The sequence below is a fragment of the Schistocerca gregaria genome, chromosome 3 (assembly GCF_023897955.1).
Source record: "Schistocerca gregaria isolate iqSchGreg1 chromosome 3, iqSchGreg1.2, whole genome shotgun sequence".
NCBI lineage: Eukaryota > Metazoa > Arthropoda > Insecta > Orthoptera > Acrididae > Schistocerca > Schistocerca gregaria.
In genome coordinates, this window is record NC_064922.1 from 138,388,553 (window position 1) to 138,407,856 (window position 19,304).

Genomic DNA, 19,304 nt, shown 5'->3' on the forward strand with positions numbered 1-19,304 from the left:
ATGTCTCCCTGTCCAGGAATAACTATCTCATATACAGGCAGCTATTTCAGTGCTGTTTTCGTTGATGAATGGTGTGAAATTCGTTGTTGATGTGTTTTTGGATCTTGTGTCAAAACGTAGATAAATTCGAATACAAAAAAAGACGCACCACGAAGGAAATCAGTAGATATGACGCATATGGTCAGACAAACAAATGATTGCAATTTCCGAAAAACTGGATTTACTGAAGAGAAAGGGCTTCAGAACCAGAGGAACTCAATAACTCGTTCGTCCACCGCTATCCCTTACACGAGCAGCTTATTTGGCTTGGGATTGATTGGTACTGTTACTGGATGTCCTCCAAGGCACATCGTGCCAAAGTGTTTCCAAATATTTGTGAAAAATCTGCCTCGATTGAACAAACTACCTGGTGTTTACCCAGGTTTCAGAGAGGGTAACCACGCCTTCTTCAGAACAAATATAAAACAGCTTGCCTAAATAGGCATAGTCAAAGGCTAAAGTCAATACCTACAGCGGCAAGGGCCCTTTTTTTTCTTTTTTTTCTTTTTACAAATACACGGTACATATGTACCAAGTCAATAATATTACTTATCTCAACCCTGTGTGTGCTGCCTCGCCCCAGCCAACGTACGATGGTCACGGGCTCTCTTGTGCAATCGAGGCTGATTTTTCATAATTATTTCGATACTTACGATTGCTGATGCGCTGCAATGCTGAAAGTTCTTAAAGTCTGTCCAATTGGCGAATTAGATCGTCAAATTCGAGAGCTGATTGGAAGGGCCTGACCATAATGCTCCAGACTTTCTCAAATGGAGAGAGTTGTGGCCAAGGCAGGGTTTGGCAAGCGTAAAGACAAGCAGTAGAAAATCTCACTGTGTGCAGGCGGGCATTACCTTGTTGAAATGTAAGCCCAATATTGCTTGTCATGAAAAACTGGGAGTAGAATATCGTCTACGTACCAGTGTACTAAAAAGGGGCCGTGGATGACAACGAACAGGGTCCTGCTACGGAAAGATTGGCACACTCGATCATCACTCCTGGCTGTCGAACTGAATAACGAGCGACAGGCTGGTATCCCACCGCTGTCCAGGCGTCTCGAGACGGCCTGGAATCTCGTTGACTGGAATATAACTATCTTCAGTGATCAGCGCCGCTTCGAAATGAGCTCCGATGACCAGGGCAGACGTCTCTGGAGACGCCCCCGACAACCTGGAGTGTTGGTCTGGGGTGTCATTTCATTTTACCCCTCAGGAAGTAATTACCCCCAGCTTTGGAACGACTGTAGGAGGGAGAGCTGTCGAGGTCAAATACTGAAAGGAAGGACTGTAGCCGGCCGCGGTAGTCTCGCGGTTCTAGGCGCGCAGTCCGGAACCGTGCGACTGGTACGGTCGCAGGTTCGAATCCTGCCTCGGGCATGGATGTGTGTGATGTCCTTAGGTTAGTTAGGTTTAAGTAGTTCTAAGTTCTAGGGGACTAATGACCACAGCAGTTGAGTCCCATAGTGCTCAGAGCCATTTTTTGGAGGACTGTATTGGAATATTTGAGTGCTACAGTGAAACGAAGGGTTTGGCATAGGAGAGGAATTCATGGCTTGATGGGCTGATGGGCTAATGACCCCGTCCCCCCCCCCCCATCCTAGACAAAAATAACTAAACAAAAACGTGCAGTCAAGGTACGGAGGACCCGTTTTAGAGCCACACGGCTGGGAACACGGTTTTCGTCCTGCATTGGCAAGGTGCCAGCATCGCCCGTGTGAATGTTCAGCGCGGCGCTGTGAGTGGCATACTGGGTACAGCTGGGCTGCTATCTGCTGCGCTAACTCGCTCGCCAGAGACAATGGTTTCGGCGCGGCCCGTCTGTACAGGCGCCATCTGCTCCCCCAGATGTGTCCGCGCTGACGTGGGCCTGGCTAGGCGGCATTCCTGGCAGGCTGGTCGACATCTGGAGCAACGGGCTGGCAGCAGAGGCACCCCGCGCCGCAGACATCTGCGCTGGACTCCGTGTCGCGTTTAATTAGCCTGCTCGCAGCGCACTGTGGGGAAAGAGGGGGGGGGGGGGGGGGAGAGGGTCGTGAGTGCAGGGCGCCTACCGCAGCCGGAGCCAGTGGCCGAAGACAGGCGCTCTGACAGACGAGGTCGTAGCCCCACAATGGAGCACTAAAAATACTCTTCATTGTACACTGACACTATTAGCCCTGCACTTCAAATCAGGCTTCTGTTCCTGCGTCTACATGCGGAGCACACGATCTCAGTAATGTCATTATTACCCTAGTTAGAGTCTCCAGTCCGAGGTTTTGTTATTTGCAGCTCTCCATGCTAGTCTGTCCCGTGCAAGCATATGCATCTCTTCATAACTACGCCAACCTGCATCCACTTGGGTCCCCCTCTATAACTGTACCCTCACCCCCCCCCCCCCTAAACACTTCCCTCCATTACCAAACTAACTATTCCTTAATGCTTCAGGGTCAACCCAGCCCTTCTTTTAGGTGAAGCTGGAGAATAAATTTCTATTTTCCCAGATTAGATTTACTACCTTCCTGGACATTAAAATTGCTACACCAAGAAGAAATGCAGATGATAAACGGGTATTAATTGGACAAATACATTATACTAGAACTGACATGTGATTATATTTTCATGAAATTTGGGTGCATACATCCTGAGAAATCACTACCCAGAACAACCACCTCTGGCCGTGATAACGGCCTTGATACGCCTGCACATTGAGTCAAATAGAGCTTGGATGGCGTGTACAGGTACAGCTGCCCATGCAGCTTCAACACGTTACCAAAGTTCATCAAGAGTAGTGACTGGCGTATTGTGATGAGCCAGTTGCTCGGCCACCATTGACCAGACGTTTTCAATTGGTGAGAAACCTGGAGAATGTGCTGGACAGGGCAGCAGTCGAACATTTTCTGTATCCACAAAGGCACGTACAGGACCTGCAACATGTGGTCGTGCATTATCCTGCTGAAATGTAGGGTTTAGCAGGGATCGATTTAAGGGTAGAGCCACGGGTCGTAACACATCTGAAATGTAACGTGCCCTGTTCAAAGAGCCGCGAATACGAACTAGAGGAGACCGAGACGTGTAACTAATGGCAGCAAATACCATCACGCCGGGTGATACGCCAGTATGGGGATGAGGTATACACGCTTCCAATGCGCGTTCACCGCCATGTCGCCACAGGGATGCGACCATCATGATGCTGTAAACAGAAGCTGGATTCATTCGAAAAAATGACGTTTTGCCATTCGTGCACCCAGCTTCGTCGTTGAGTACACCATCGCAGGCGTACCTGTCTGTGATGCAACGTCAAGGGTAACTGCAGCCATGGTCTCCGAACTGATAGTCCATGCTGCGGCAAACGTCTTGGAACTGTTCGTGCAGATGGTTGTTGTCTTGCAAACGTCCCCATCTGTTGACTCAGGGATCGAGACGTGGGTGCACGATCCGTTACAGCCATGCGGGTAAGATGTCTGTCATCTCGACCGCTACTGATACGAGGCCGTTGGGATCCAGCACGGCGTTCCGTATTACCCTCCTGAACCCACCGATTCCACATTTTGCTAACAGACATTGGATCTCGACCAACGCGAGCAACAATGTCGCGATAATTCACAATCGCTATAGGCTACAGTCCGACCTTTATCAAAGTAGGAAACATGATGGTACGCATTTCTCCTCCTTACACGAGGCATCACAACTAACTTTGACCAGGCAACGCCGGCCAACTGCTGTTTGTGTATGAGAAATCGGTCGGAAACCTTCCGCATGTCAGCACGTTGTAGGTGTCGTCACCGGCTGCAACCTTGTGTGAATGCTCTGAAAAGCTAATCATTTGCGTATCACAGCATCTTCTTCCTGTCGGTTAGATTTTGCGTCTGTAGCATGTCATCTTCTTAGTGTAGTAATTTTAATGGCCAGTAGTGTAGTTCCTCATTTGTCATTCGATCTACCTGTTTAAATTTCAACAATCGTTTGTAGCATTACATTTCAAACGCTTCTTCTATTCTCTTCTTATCTGAACTGTTTGTTCTCGTCGTTTCACTGCAAGTAATGTATTCTCTTACTCGAGTACCGACAACCATTGGCTGTATAACGGAATGACGACAGTAAAAATTTGTGCCGAACTGGACTCCAACCCGAATACCCCGCTTATTGCCATCGGTCACCTTACTATTTGGCTGTCCGCACGCGATTCATGGCTTTACCCAAACTTCCATATGTCGTCATTCGTGTATCTACAACCTGTTCCTGCGTCTACATGCGGATCACACGATCTCAGTAATGTCGTTGTTACCATTGTTAAAGTCTCCAGTCCGAGGATTTCCGTACAGGGGAAGCATTTTGCTTGAAAGTCGCTCGCCGTTGTCGGCAGATAAATAAGGTATTGCAGCGCCTGCGCTATTCCCAATTTTGATGCAGTGTTCCTTCGGTCATGCATCCATGTTAATAAGCATCTCTTCCTCAGACAAGTTTCTTGCTATTGCCAGTCCATATCCTCTGGCTGTCATTAATTTGCAGCCCATGCAGCGAAATTTATCTACTATTTCTAATGTCTCATATTCTTATCTTCCAGCATCGCCTCCTTTAACTCTACCACAATACATTACCCTTGTCTTTATTCTGGTGATCTTCATCTTATGATGTCTTTTCGAGACAACTATCTATCCCGTTCACTGACCTTGCGACGTGTTTTGAGGTCTCTCACAGAGTTGAAACGTTACCGAAAAACCTAAAAGATTTTTATTTCTTGTCCCTGAACCATTTCCAAATTTCTTATTAAATATCACCGACCGCGCGGAGTCGCCGGGAGGTTTTAGGCGCCAAGTCACGGATTGTTTGGCCCCTCCCGCCGGAGGTTCGAGTCATCCCTCGGGCGTGCGTGTGTGTATTGTTCGTAGCATAAGTTAGTTTAAGTAGTGAGTAAATCTAGGGACCGATGACCTCAGCAGTCTGCTGCCTTATGATTTCACACCCATTTGAACATTTGAAATATCATCGGGGAGACCCTGCAATTGTGTCCCACTTCATGGTCAGCTACTGCGTCCCTTTCATACCCTACCACTCGACTCATAACTACAGTTTGATTCTTGTAGAAGTTGTAAATAACCTTTCGGTCCCAGTATTATCTCTCTGTCACCTTCAAGATTTCAATGAGTGTATTCCAGTCAACACGGTAAAATCCTTTCTCTAAATCTGCAGTTCCTGTAAACAAAGGTTCGCCATTCTTCAAACAGTGTTCTAACATAAGTCGTAGGCCCAGTATAGCCTCGCATACTGTTACATTTCTCCAGAGCCCAAATTCATTTCCCCGAGATCGGCTTCTACCAGTCCCTCGATTATTCTGTATAAAATTCTTGTCACCCTGTGTAATCATGGTATATTAAGTTACTAGTTCGCTAATATTCACACTTGTTATTATCTGACTTCTTTGTAACTGGAACTGCTACATTCCTGTAGAAGTCTGAAGATATTTCCCCACTCTCATATAGAGTGATTCAGCTGCCCCTGCCGATGTCATTTTATGCGATCCACAATACGTCTCTATCAGAAACGGTATCCAGACAAGCGACAGCCAGGTAGGTAATAAAAGTGAGGGTTGGCCATGAGTTGTACAGTATTTCTCTACCAAGATGTATCATACTTCCATACTTATTCAAGTACTTCCAGTCTTTCGTTGTGTAATTAGCAGTGTAGTCATATGGATTTTAAATTACTCTGCGAGTTTATTCTGTTTATAGTAGATAGTATTTCGTAAATAGTCCAGAAATATTACATTATAAATTGTGTTTCACCACCGAAAGCAACTAAGTTAACAGGAGGCATCAAGAAGGAGGTGAGGAAGTAACAACTTTCCAGTACATAACCCAGCGAATAGATTAACATATGACTCGTAGCATTAATATGCTGGAGTACTTTCATAAACAAAATTTGTACAATAGGTCTAAGATGTCTTCGAATACTTTATCAGCTATTTTACGATATTTAGACAATCTGCTAAAGTAGTTTCGTAAACAAAACTTTGTACAGTAGGTCTAAGACATCTTCGTGTACTTCACCAGTTCTTCTACGACTTTTTACAATGTGCTTCAGATCTCCAGAGCAAACTGTCCAAGGAATTGTTATGACATGTGGAGTTGCATAGAACGACACCGGTAAGGGGCAGCTGAATCGCCCTGAATATTGCACATCAACTGGATAAAGCTTTTTGTCATATTGTGTAGATCCGTATACTTGTTTTATGTTATGAGACTAGATATAATTTTTACTTCGCGTTTATCTTCAGGCTTGATTAAAACAAAGAGAACTTTCCAGACAAGGTCAGTACGTTAAAATACTGGATACAATAAAATGGACGGAACGCCCTCATACAGTCATTACCACAGTAGCTCGTCGGTTCACTGGCTGACAAATTGCAACGCTACTGTTGTTTCATCTAAGATGGCGGACAACTGGAACACATGATCTGCTACGGTCGCAGGTTCGAATCCTGCCTCAGGCGTGGATGTCTGTGATGTCCTTAGGTTAGTTGGGTTTAAGTAGTTCTAAGTCTAGTGGAATGATGACTTCAGATGTTAAGTCCCACAGTGCTTAGAGCCATTTGAACACATGATCGAAGACGCTGGGTGTAAGTGCTACCAGAGAAGAGGCGTTTAACACAGGAGAGGAACTTGTGGTAGGCATCAGTATGGGGATCCGAGGGAGCAATCAGCTTACAGCCACAGTTCCAAAAACGTCTGACAAATTCCAAGAGAGAAGCGCCGGAACAAGCCAGTTCAATTCAGAAGGCAGGTCTCAGTGCATTCAATGACAAAAACAACAAGCAACAAGAGAATGGTCATTATTCAACTTACGTGTCACACAAGAATATACGGTACTGCTGCTAATATGTTTAGTACAGGTGATATGCAGGTACTGAACAAAATCACAAAGAATAAAATTAGAAACTGTCTACTGTCAGGAAGGTCGGCATTCTAGAGGGCGCCGTGTTGCTGGTTATGCCTTCAGCGTCCCTCCTTCGCCAGGATACGGCTACCCGCCTCGGACCACAGGGAGGAACCACGGTTCCATCACGCCTCCGCCCTTCGGGCGTGAGGCAGTCTCTATTAAAAACGTCAGTGCATTACATCGAGGCGCTGCGACACATTGTCTTATGTGGGGATACATGGTCGTTTTGCTCTCAGAGATCACTGATTACATGCAGATTTTTAGTTTCATTTTATTTATTTGTTTTCAAGGGGATGATCAGCGTTTTGACAGGTTTGACAAGCCCCGCTACGTCTTCCTCTCCTCTACCAAAAGTCTCATCTCAGAGTAGCACTTACACCAAATGTCCTCGATTATTTGTTCTAGCTATCCAACAGCTTAGGTGAAATATCTCAAGCAATGGTTATGTTGGTAAGGATAGCTTAAGCTTGTCAAGGGCATTCTTATCCAGAAGATTATTCGAATTACGAGGGTTGCCCAGAAAGTAAAGAACCACTTTTTTTTTTCTCAACCGAAAACAATGTTAAGAATGTGAAACGTTACGTATATATTATTTGAAGTCTACTCAGTGGCCGGCCATTGTGACCGAGCGGTTCTAGGCGCTTCAGTCCGAAACCGCGCGACCGCTACCGTAGCAGGTTCGATTCCTGCCTCGGGCATGGATGTTTGTGATGTCCTTAGGTTAGTTAGGTTTAAGTAGTTGTAAGTTCTAAGGGACTGATGACCTCAGATGTTAAGTCCCATAGTGCTCAGAGCCATTTGAACCATCTGCTGAGTGAGCGCGTCAAGTTTCCGTCCCTTCCAACAGAGAGCGCAGCTTCAGGATAGTTTGAAAATGGCGTGTGTAGGTGACGTTAGTTAAAAGTAACGTGCCGTCATTGAATTTCTCACTGCAGGGAAAGAAGTTGTGGGGAGTGTTCACGAAGTCTATGGACCATCTGCTGTCAACAGAAGTACAGTTAGTCGCTGAGCACGGAGGGTGAGGTTATCAGAAGGCGGTTCGGCGGAGCTGCACGTTTTGCAGAGGTCGTGGAGGCCATTCACGACTATCACACTTGACATGTTGCAGCGAGGTGATGTTGTCATTCGTGAGGACAGACGCATTATAACTCGGCAATCTGTCAATCAGCAAAGGAAGTATGGATGCTATTATCCGCACTCTTCGATAAAAGTGTGCAAGATTGGTCCTGCGGTGTCTAATGGTGATCCACAAGTCGCACAAAAAAGACAAAAAAAACCATTTGGCTTGATTTGTTGCAAAGCTTTGAAGCTGAGAGGAAGGTATTCTTGTCCCGGACTGTAACAGATAATGAAAGCTGGGTTCACTATTTTGACCCTGAAACAATACGACAGTCGGTGGAATGGCACCATTCCCACTCCCCACAGAAGAAAAAAATTCAGAGTAACTGCTACGGCCGGTAAGGTCATGACCAACGTGTTCTGGGACTGTGAAGGCGTCATTCTCATTAATACGATGCCACGAGGCGCTACCATTAATTTAGAAGCATATGTCAACACATTAACAACACTCAAGAGTCGGTTTCGGCGACTTCAACACCTCGGCAACCAAGGAGATGCTTTGCTGCAACACGGTAACGCTCGGCCCCGCACAAGCATGAGGATCCCTGAACACATGGCAAAACAGGGTTGGACAGTGTTACCGCATCCACCCTACAGCCCTGATCTAGCCCCCTCGAACCTACACTTATTTGGACCATTCTTGGAAGAGATTTTGAAGACGATGAGGGGGTACCGACAGAGGATACACGCTCTTGTTTCGCTCTGGAGATTATTTGGAAAAATAGGGTGTGTAGGTAAAACACCATTCTTTGGTGTGTGTAATTCTCATTATATTCAATAAAGAACTGTTGAAGAAAAAATGCGGTGCATTACTTTCTCGTACTACCCATACACCCAAGACAAATAGTCCATCTCACAAAGAACAGGAGACATATGTGGCTTAATGCACATCTTACTTTTCCGCACAGCAGCCGGACGTCGCAATGGTATGACGTTGCCAGGTACACAGTGATGATGTAATAAAAACTATTTCGAATATGAATGGCACCGCACTCGCATTGTAAGTGCGCTCTACAAAACACTCTAGTACAACGTTTCGTGAGCGCCGATGAAAGAAAAAACGTGATCACTTGTCGATAAGTGACTGGCCATATCACCCGCACGGCCGTTCGAGTAGTAGGCGTTAGACGCAAAAATATGGAAAAACTGCGACAAATGCAGACTTGAACATAATTGCAGACGCTATCCAAGCCTGCAGGTTGCGCTGTTGTATTTGACCACCTCCAGCACCTCTCCAGTATCCTCAATACGTTTGAAGCGTCAGTCGTTGCCAGAGCAGCTTCCTGTGTAGTTGTGCGTGTATTATGTCACAGCTAAGTGAATTCGAACGTGGCCAACTTGTTGGTGCTCCTGTAGTGGGTGCTCCTGTAACCATGTTCCAAGAAACGCTCTATCGCAGATTTATACCACGTAGAGGATAGCGGAAACACACCATCCGCTAAGTCACAACCACGTCGAAAGTGTGTGTTAGTGATCGTGACAGACAGTCATTGAACAGGACTGTGACAGAAATTAAGAGGACGACAGCTGCAAAAGTCACTACATAACTGAATGTCGCACTAGAGGAACGTGTCATCACTAAAACAGCACAAAGGGAGCTCAACAAACAAGGGTTTGCTGAGCAAGCTGGAATTGCAAAACCACACACCAGTGATGCAAATCCCCGTAACAGGGAAACGTGATGCCGAAGCCAAAAAACCCGGACTATTGAGCAGTAGAAGAATGTCAATAGGTCTGATGAGTTTCGTTTCACTCTGTTTCCAACTTCTGGGCAAGTTTGCGTCGAGTGAAATATGGCGGTGGTTCGGTGATGATTTGGGCAGCAACATCGTGCCATTCCGTGGGATCCATGGGTCCTCTGCCAGATCGAATCGCTGCCAAGGATTATGCGAGCAGTGTAGCTGATCAGGTCCATCTCACGGCAGAAAGTTTGTTCCCCAGTGGTGACACTGTATTCCAAGATGGCAGGGGCCCCGTTCGCACAGCTTGCACCGTTTAGGACTGGTTTTGTGACCCCTGGCTATCGCAGTCACCATATCACGGCATTATTCAGCCTTCGTGATCTATTTCGGAGATGAAGAAACCCGACCGCTGTCCACCTTCACCATGGTTATCCTAACTTGCCACTACTTCACAGAAAGAACTGTATAAGGTACCCTTGAGAACGGTACATGACCTGTATTTATCGATTCGCTGACGACTGGAAGCTGCTTTGAATGCCACAGATCTCTCTACATCGTATTAGGTTTCTTTTGTTTCCACCCCATGCATTTCGAATGGGAATGGAGCTAGACAAATGTTGCATTAAGTGTGCGCTGCAAGAGACACTAGACCACTTTTTCGTTTGCGCCGGTCGAAACAGAACGCGGTCATGGAGCAAGGTGCCCATGGGGTTCGCTCGAGTTAATCCGGTTTGCCACTGACATGCACTGAGTATCCTCACTGGAGTTGCAAGTCCCCCTCTATAGCCGGACACGGCGACCGAGCGGTTCTAGGCGCTTCAGTCCGGAACCGCGTATCTGCTACGGTCGCGGGTTCGAATCCTGCCTCGGGCATGGATGTGTGTGATGTTCTTGGGTTAGTTAGGTTTATGTAGTTCTAAGTTCTAGGGGACTGATGACCTCAGAGGTTAAGTCCCATAGTGTTCAGAGCCATTTGAACCATTTTTCCCCCTCTACAGTCCAGATGTATGTAAAGGAATTGCGCTCCAGGAGACGGAAGGAAACGGTTAACTCTCACACGTGGGCTGTAGCTGTGTACCCTGATTAAACGTTAATAGGTATTACGTAGTGACGGGGACTATCAGATACCGTAATGAAACAAGGATTACAAAATATGTGACGTAAATGGCCGTGTCTTTTGAGTACATTCACTTAGAAGCTAATTCTTATTATAGCGCCAAGGGACCATAGACGTTAGTACGTGTTCCGCCGTAACATCAAGCACCGGCACGTCGGCCTGGAACGTAACCGCAGAGAAGGCCGATAGGAAGCTGACTAGGACGTTACCGCGACAGTAGCGGCACCTATACGAAGAGAATATAAGCGCCTCTCCATCTAGCCCCAGCTGCACTAGCAGAGCCGCACCAGAAGACGGGCACTAGAACACGACTTGTGATGTAAGGTCTATTGCAGTGACTTATGAACTTGTGAGATTTGCTTGCATGGAAAATGTATATACAAGGTGGTCCATTGATCGTGACCGGGCCAAATATCTCACGAAATAAGCGTCAAACGAAAAAACTACAAAGAACGGAACTCGCCTAGCTTCAAGGGGGAAACCAGATGGCGCTGTGGTTGGCCCGCTAGGTGGTGCTGCCATAGGTCAAACGGATATCAACTGCGTTTTTTTAAAATAGGAACCCCCATTTTTATTACATATTCGTGTAGTGCATAAAGAAATATGTATGTTTTAGTTTGACCACTTTTTTCGCTTTGTGATTGATGGCGCTGCAATAGTCACGAACACATGGCTCACAATTTTATTCGAAAAGTTGCTAACAGTTAGGTTTTTTAAACTAAAATACAAACCGTAGGTACGTCTGAACATTTTATTTCGGTTGTTCAAATGTGATACATGTACCACATTAATGAAATAAATGCTCACAATGATGTCCGTCTACCTCAATGCATTTGGTGATACGTGTAACGACATTCCTCTCAGCAGCGAGTAATTCGCCTTCCGTAATGTTCGCACATGCATTGACAATGCGCTGATGCATATTGTCAGGCGTTGTCGGTGGATGACGATAGCAAATATCCTTCAACTTTCCCCACAAAAAGAAATCCGGGGGCGTCAGATCCGGTGAACGTGCGGGCCATGGTATGGTGCTTCGACGACCAATCCACCCGTCGTGAAATATGCTATTCAATACCGAATCAACGGCTCGCGAGCTATGAGCCGGGCATCAATCATGTTGGAAGTACATCACCATTCTGTCATGCAGTGAAACATCTTGTAGTAACATTGGTACAACATTACGTAGGTAATCAGCATACATTACACCATTTAGATTGCCATCGATGAAATGGGGACAATTCTCCTTGCTCTCATAATGCCGCACCATACATTAACCCGCGAAGGTCGCTGATGTTCCACTTGTCTCAGCCATCGTGGATTTTCCGTTGCCCAATAGCGCATATCATGTCGGTTTATGTTACCGCTGTTGGTGAATGAGGCTTCGTCGCTAAACAGAACGAGTGCCAAAGACCTATCATCGTCCCGTCATTTCTCTTGTGCCCAGTGGCAGTACTGTACACGACGTTCAAAGTCGTCGCCATGCAATTCCTGGTGCATAGAAATATGGTACGGGTGAAATCGATGTTGATGTGGAATTCTCAACACCGACGATTTTGAGATTCTCGATCCCCGATCAACTTGTCTGCTACTGATATGCGGATTAGCCGCGACAGCAGCTGAAAAACTTGGGCATCATCATTTGTTGCAGGTCGTGGTTGACTTTTCACATGTGGCTGAACACTTCCTCTTTCCTTAAATAACTATTCGGCGAACGGTCCGGACACTTGGACGATGTCGTCCAGGATACCGAGCAGCATACATAGCACACGCCCGTTGGGCATTTTGATCACAATAGCCATACAACAACATGATATCGACGTTTTCCGCAATTGGTAAACGGTCCATTTTAACACGGGTAATGTATCACGAAGCAAATACCGTCCGCACTGACGGAATGTTACGTGATACCACGTACGTATACGCTTGTGACTATTACAGCTGCATCTATCACCAAGCCGAAAAGTGGTCCAGCTAAAACATTAATATTTCTTTACGTACTACACGAATATGCAATAAAATGGGGGTTCCTATCTAAATAAAAAAAACGCAGTTGATATCCGTTTGACCTATAGTAGCGCCATCTAGCGGGCCAACCATAGAGTCATCTGGTTTCCCCGACAAGCTAGACGAGTTTCGTTCTTTATAGTTTTTTCGTTTGATGCTTATTTCTTGAGATATTTGGCCCCGTCACTATCAATGGAGCACCCTGTATATATCGAAGGACACTGATTATTTGCATATCGCGAAATGGTTGCGACACCTTTTTGTGAAGACAAACTTAAGTGATGTCAATTCACTTTACTGTAATAAACGCCATTACTAAGATTTGCTTGTATGTTGTCTAGCTGACCGAGAAAACAGCTTCGTAGGCACACTATGTTAGACGAGTTGGCAGGACACCACAGCACGAGACACTACTTTAAACCTGTTACGTGTTCACTACCTGAGAGAAAAAGGTCTCGGTCGATGGCCCGGCAGACAATCTGATAACAAATGACTAAAAAAATTCGTGTGATATAATTAGAGAAAGCTTTTGACAGTGTTGACTAGAGTACTCTCTTTCAAATTCTGAAGGTGGCAGGGGTAAAATACAGGGAGCGAAAAGCTATTTACAATATGTACAGAAACCAGATGGCAGTTATAAGAGTCGAGGGGCATGAAAGGGAAGCAGTGGTGGGAGTAGGTATTAAAATACATGGAGGAGAAATAAAAACTTTGAGGTTCGCCGATGACACTGTGATTCTGTCAGAGACAGCAAAGGACTTGGAAGAACAGTTGAACGGAATGGGCAGTCTCTTGAAAGGAGGATATAAGATGAATATCAACAAAAGCAAAACGAGGATAATGGAATATAGTCGAATTAAGTCTGGTGATGCTGAGGGAATTAGATTAGGAAATGAGACACTTAGCCGCGCGGGATTAGCCGAGCGGTCTTAGGCGCTGCAGTCATGGACTGTGCGGCTGGTCCCGGCGGAGGTTCGAGCCCTCCTTCGGGCAAGGGTGTGTGTGTTTGACCTTAGCATAATTTAGGATAAGTAGTGTGTAAGCTTAGGGGCTGATGACCTTAGATTTCACACACATCTGAACATTTTTTGAGACACTTAAAATAGTAAAGGAGGTTTGCTATTTGGGGAGCAAAATAACTGATGATGGTCGAAGTAGAGAGGATATAAAATGTAGACTGGAAATGGCAAGGAAAGCGTTTCTGAAGAAGAGGAATTTGTTAGCATCGAGTATAGATTTAAGTTCAAACAAATGGTTCAAATGACTCTGAGCACTATGGGACTCAACTGCTGAGGTGATAAGTCCCCTAAAACTTAGCACTACTTAAACCTAACACACATCCATGCCCGAGGCACGATACGAACCTGCTACCGTAGTGGTCGCGCTGTTCCGGACTGTAGCGCCTACAATCGCTTGGCCACTCCGGCCGGCATAGATTTGTCAGGAAGTCGTTTCTGAAAGTATTTGTATGGAGTGTAGCCACGTATGGAAGAGAAACGTGGACGATAAATAGTTTGGACAATAAGAGAATAGAAGCTTTAGAAATCAGGTGCTACAGACAAATGCTGAAGAGTAGATGTGTAGATCACATAACTAATAAGGAGGTATTGAATAGGATTGGGGAGAAGAGTAGTTTGTAGCACAACTTGACTAGAAGCAGGGATCGGTTGGTAGGACATGTGAGGCATCAACGGATCACCAATTTAGTATTGGAGGGCAGCGTGGAGGGTAAAAATCGTTGAGGGAGACCAAGAGCTGAATACACTAAGGAGATGGCAGTAGGTACTGGGAGATGAAGAAGCTTGCACAGGATAGTGTATAATGGAGAACTGCATTAAAAATGCCTTAAAAATGGTTCAAATGGTTCTGAGCACTATGGGACTTAACATCTGTGGTCATCAGCCCCTTAGAACTACTTAAACCTAACTGACCTAAGGACATCACACACATCCATGCCCGAGGCAGGATTCGAGCCTGCGAGCGAAGCAGTCCCGCGGTTCCGGACTGAGCGCCTAGAACCGCTAGACCACCGCGGCCGGCAACTGCATCAAACCAGTCTCAGGACTGAAGACCAACAACAATTACAGATTAACAATTTTCGGATTTTTTCTTTTGCTTCTTTTCTTTTTCTTTTTTCTTTTGCTTGTAGTGTGAATGCTTGCTTCTTGCCAAATTTCATGATTGTAAGTCGATAGGAAGTACGTGTAGGTTTTAATGATTGAGTTTGTGAGTATAAAAATATGTGACACAAAAGACTGTATCTTTTGATTGCATTGACTTAGGTGCTTCACTTTTTTGCATCCTCAAGGGACAGTAGACCTTAATACTTCTAGCCGTTTCTGAGAAAAACGGTTTTGGAAAGGCGGACAGGCAGACGAACAGGCAGATGGATAACAAAGTGATCATGCAAGAGTTCCGTTTTCACCGATTAAGGTACGGAATCCAAAAAACAGTGAAAATATACGAGTGGGAGAAAATTATTAAGAGTAGACCTTTTATTCACCACGACAAAAGATTTAAAAGCTGATGTCCCGGCCTTTCTGTTAAATTTGCACAGATGAACAGGATGAGCGCCGTGTTCCGTTAAACAATGAACGCAGTCCTGCCTAGACGTTCGCTAATGGTACGGGGAAATAGTCGTTCCCTTGTACACACATCTACTAGTTCAGTTGGATCATAGAGTGTTATCCTTTGTTCTGGATATCATTAGTTTGTGTGGTGCTGAAGAGCACAGCCCTTTGCCCACGTCGCAGGATTTGTCAGTACCGCACGCACGAAGTCTGTGCGCCCAGACAGTTGTTGCAGATCACGTGATGGCATCGTGGTAGGTCCTAGCCATATACAGTGGTAGCATATCGTTAACTTCAGAGTCGTGGGCAATTTTGTGCATAATGTAGCTCCCTTTGTGTGTGATTGTGCGTGTACATTGCAGCAATGGCCAGTAGGTCATATTAAGAGCGACATTTGCAGTTGAGATAGCTCCGAGCACGTTTTTTTTTTTTTTGCGTTATACAAACAAGCTGCACCTGCGGCGGTGTTCCTATCCCTGCAACGGTGCAGTCATCAGGGCAGTTAGCGAAGCGTGGGCCGTGCTACGACCGGACCGGTGCAATTACCCGCTCGCATGGCTGTGGCACTGCCGGCGTCTTCACGACTGCACTAGCAGCGCGACGGAGACTTGCTAGGGAAGGCAATAAAATGTCCTCCTGCCCTCCTGGAAGGCTCTGGACACGGCCACGCACAACCACCTGCAACCTTCAGCCAGAAGAGAGACTGCTCGCTGGTAAATTGCAGCGTGGAACACGAGAACACTGCACTCCACGGTTCCTCCGTGACCCCTGTGACGTCATAAAGCCGGAGACTTCCTCTCGTGCCAGTACAGGAATCGCATCCGCTACCCTCCCAAATGAACGGTCGTGTAGGGGTTAAACATTTTATGGGGAGAGCAGTAGCCTACACACGTACACTGAAAAGGCAAAGAAACTGATACATCTGCTTAATATCGTGTAGGACCCCTCGAGCACGCAGAAGTGCCACAACACGACGTGACATTGACTCGACTAATGTCTGAAGTAGTGCTGGAGGGAATTGATACAAAGAATCCTGCAAGGCTATCAATAAATCCGTAAGAGTACGAAGAAGTAGAGACCTCTTCTAAACAGCACGTTGCGGGCATCCCAGATATACTCAAAGTCCTGAGGAAGGCCGTTGTAATTCGGCCGAAACGTTGGTTTATTATTGTTGATATTTTTTATCAATAACGCGGCATAATACCCAGAAGAATTTTAATCACTGTGCTCTTCAATGCTTGGCGGCCAGCAGAAGTGTTGAAACTCAGAAAACTGTTCCTGGAGCCACTCTGCAGCAATTCTGGACGTGTTTCATTGTCCTCCTGGAATTGCCCAAGTCCGTGCGACTGCACAATGGACATGAATGGATGCAAGTGATCAGACAGGATGCTGCATACATGTCACCTGTCGGAGTCGTATCCACACCTATCAGGGGTCCCATATCACTCCAACTACACACGCGCACACCATTACAGAGCCTTCAACAGCTCGAACAGTCCTCTGCTGACATGCAGGAACCATGGATTTACGAGATTGTCTGCATACCCATATAGGCCCTACGTCCATTCGCTCGATACAATCTGAAACGAGACTCGTCCGACCAGGAAACATGTTTCCAGTTACCAACAGTCCAATATCGGTGTTGAAGGACCATGGGAGGCGTAAACGTTTCTGTCAGGCTGTCATCAAAGGTACATAAGTGGGCCTTCGGTTCCGAAAGCCCATATGAATGAAGTTTCGGTAAATGGTTCGCACGCTGACACTTGTTCAAGGCCCTGCATTGACATCTGCAGTAATTTGTGGAAGGGTTGCACTTCTGTCCCGTTGAACTATTCTCTTCAGTCGTTGTTGGTCGCGTTCTTGCAAACTCTTCCCACCCCAGCGGTGTCGCAGATATGATGTTTTACCGGATTCCTGATATTCACGGTACGCTCGTGAAATAGTCGTACGGGAAAGTCTCCACTTCATTGCTACCTCAGAGATGCTATGTTCCATACCGCGTGCGCCGACTTAAACAGCACGTGCAAACTCACATCTTGATAATATGCCACTGTAGCAGCAGCAACCGTTTTAACAACTGCACCCGACACTTCATGTCTTATATAGGCGTTGCCTACCGCAGCGCCGTTTTCTGCCTGTTTCCATATCTCTGTATTTAATACGCATGCCAATACCATTTTCTTTGGCGCTTCGGTATAGATTAAGACGAACTTACTTATAACATCTTTGAGACAAACAGGATTTTGTTGCCGCACGGAGTGATCGCGCGGTTTGAGACGCTATGACACGGATTGCGCGGCCCCTCCCGCCGGAGTTTCGAGACCTCCCTCGGGCGTGGGTGTGTGTGTTGTTCTTAGCATTAGTTAAAGTTAGTTTAAGTATTGTGTAAGTCTAGCGACCGATGACCTCGGCAGAAATTGTTCAAATGGCTCTGAACACTATGGGACTTAACTTCTGAGGACGTCAGTCACCTACAACTTAGAACTACTTAAACCTAACTATCCTAAGGACATCACTCACATCCATGCCCGAGGCAGGATTCAAACCTACGACCGTAACGGTCGCGCGGTTCCAGACTGTAGGTCGTAGAACCGCTCGGCCATCCCGGCCGGCTGTAACATATAAAACGAAAAAACTTGGGGCTTATGAAATATATAATTGATATATGAATAGTTCACCTCCTTGGTGTTATCTGTTGCATGCGCCCCATTTTTTTCTTTGTAAATATTGTATTTTCATACCTATTAAAAATTGACGCTCACAATTTTTTAGGATCATCTCTATGGGATTAGGAATGTATAAGGGGCTAGGAGAAATGATTTTATAATATTCTAGCCGAGTTTGGGAACGTGGTATATTAAAAATTGATTTATATTTAAATGACTATTTTTTATTTCATACTTCTTTTGATATCGACTAGGCATTCAATTAAGAAGATGTACCACTACTCATTTTCATCTGACTATGACGGATGGACAAAAATCAGAAATCCTATTAATTCTTCTTATTCAGATAGCAGATTTTGTAAGTGGACCTCGCCTGTTTTACTTCAAATATCACCAGAAATTAGTAATATTTCTGTAACAAGGAGGGTTTCCCAAACTGTGATCCCAGGAAAACCGTTGCTTCGCGGGAAGTGAATAAGTGTTCCGCGAAAAACTATTAATAACAAGATATTTGTCCTCGATTTTTCCTCTACATTTTTCAAAATTTATTACGATTTTTGTGTTATTAGCTTTGATGAAGAAAGTCTAGAGAAAATAATCATGAGAGAGAAGATCTACGGCAAGAGATCACGGGAAAGAGCAGCGAGCAGGTGCATGCATTGAATGAAGAAATCTTTGCTTCTACCTCTTCACCAGGCTCTAAGGGAAATTGGTGACCGTCCAGCATGGAGACGCTTGGTTAACTGGATCACGCTTCGTTCGTTCAATCACAAAGACTTGTCATGGTGATGAGCTATGAATACTTACTGAATAAATCAGGTAGTTCTTATTTTATTAACCTTCAAAATAAACAAGATGTCCAACGAAGTACCAGGATCTCAAAGTGTTCCGTCACAGGAAAAGTATGAGGACCCCTGATCTAAAGGAAAGAAATGAAGTGTGGAGAGCAGAATTTAAAAGGATTGGATTTTGAAGGTTTTGTTAGAGCGTTGAAGCATTTTCTTTTTTACCATCCTACATAGCGGGAAGTTAGCTGTCGTGTAAGCGGTAGAAGGTCTCGCTGTGTCTGCGACTACGCAAGCTTCCAGGCTGAGGTCTTAACGACAGACGTCACACTTCCTGTGGTTGAAACATCCTGCGGATGGACATCCGCCACGCATATCGTTATATGGAGCCTGTGTTCCCTGCGATAC

At 45.6% G+C, this 19,304-nt stretch overlaps 1 protein-coding gene across 1 annotated transcript in view; it reads right to left on the reverse strand.

The window, feature by feature from the left end:
• LOC126355284 (uncharacterized) overlaps positions 1-1,986 on the reverse strand; it is a 119,022-nt gene extending 117,036 nt beyond the window's left edge. Inside the window, exon 1 of the mRNA XM_050005573.1 lies at positions 1,900-1,986. Within this exon, the coding sequence (XP_049861530.1) occupies positions 1,900-1,986 (87 nt within the window). The remainder of the gene's footprint in view (positions 1-1,899) is intronic.
• Positions 1,987-19,304: the final 17,318 nt, after the last annotated feature.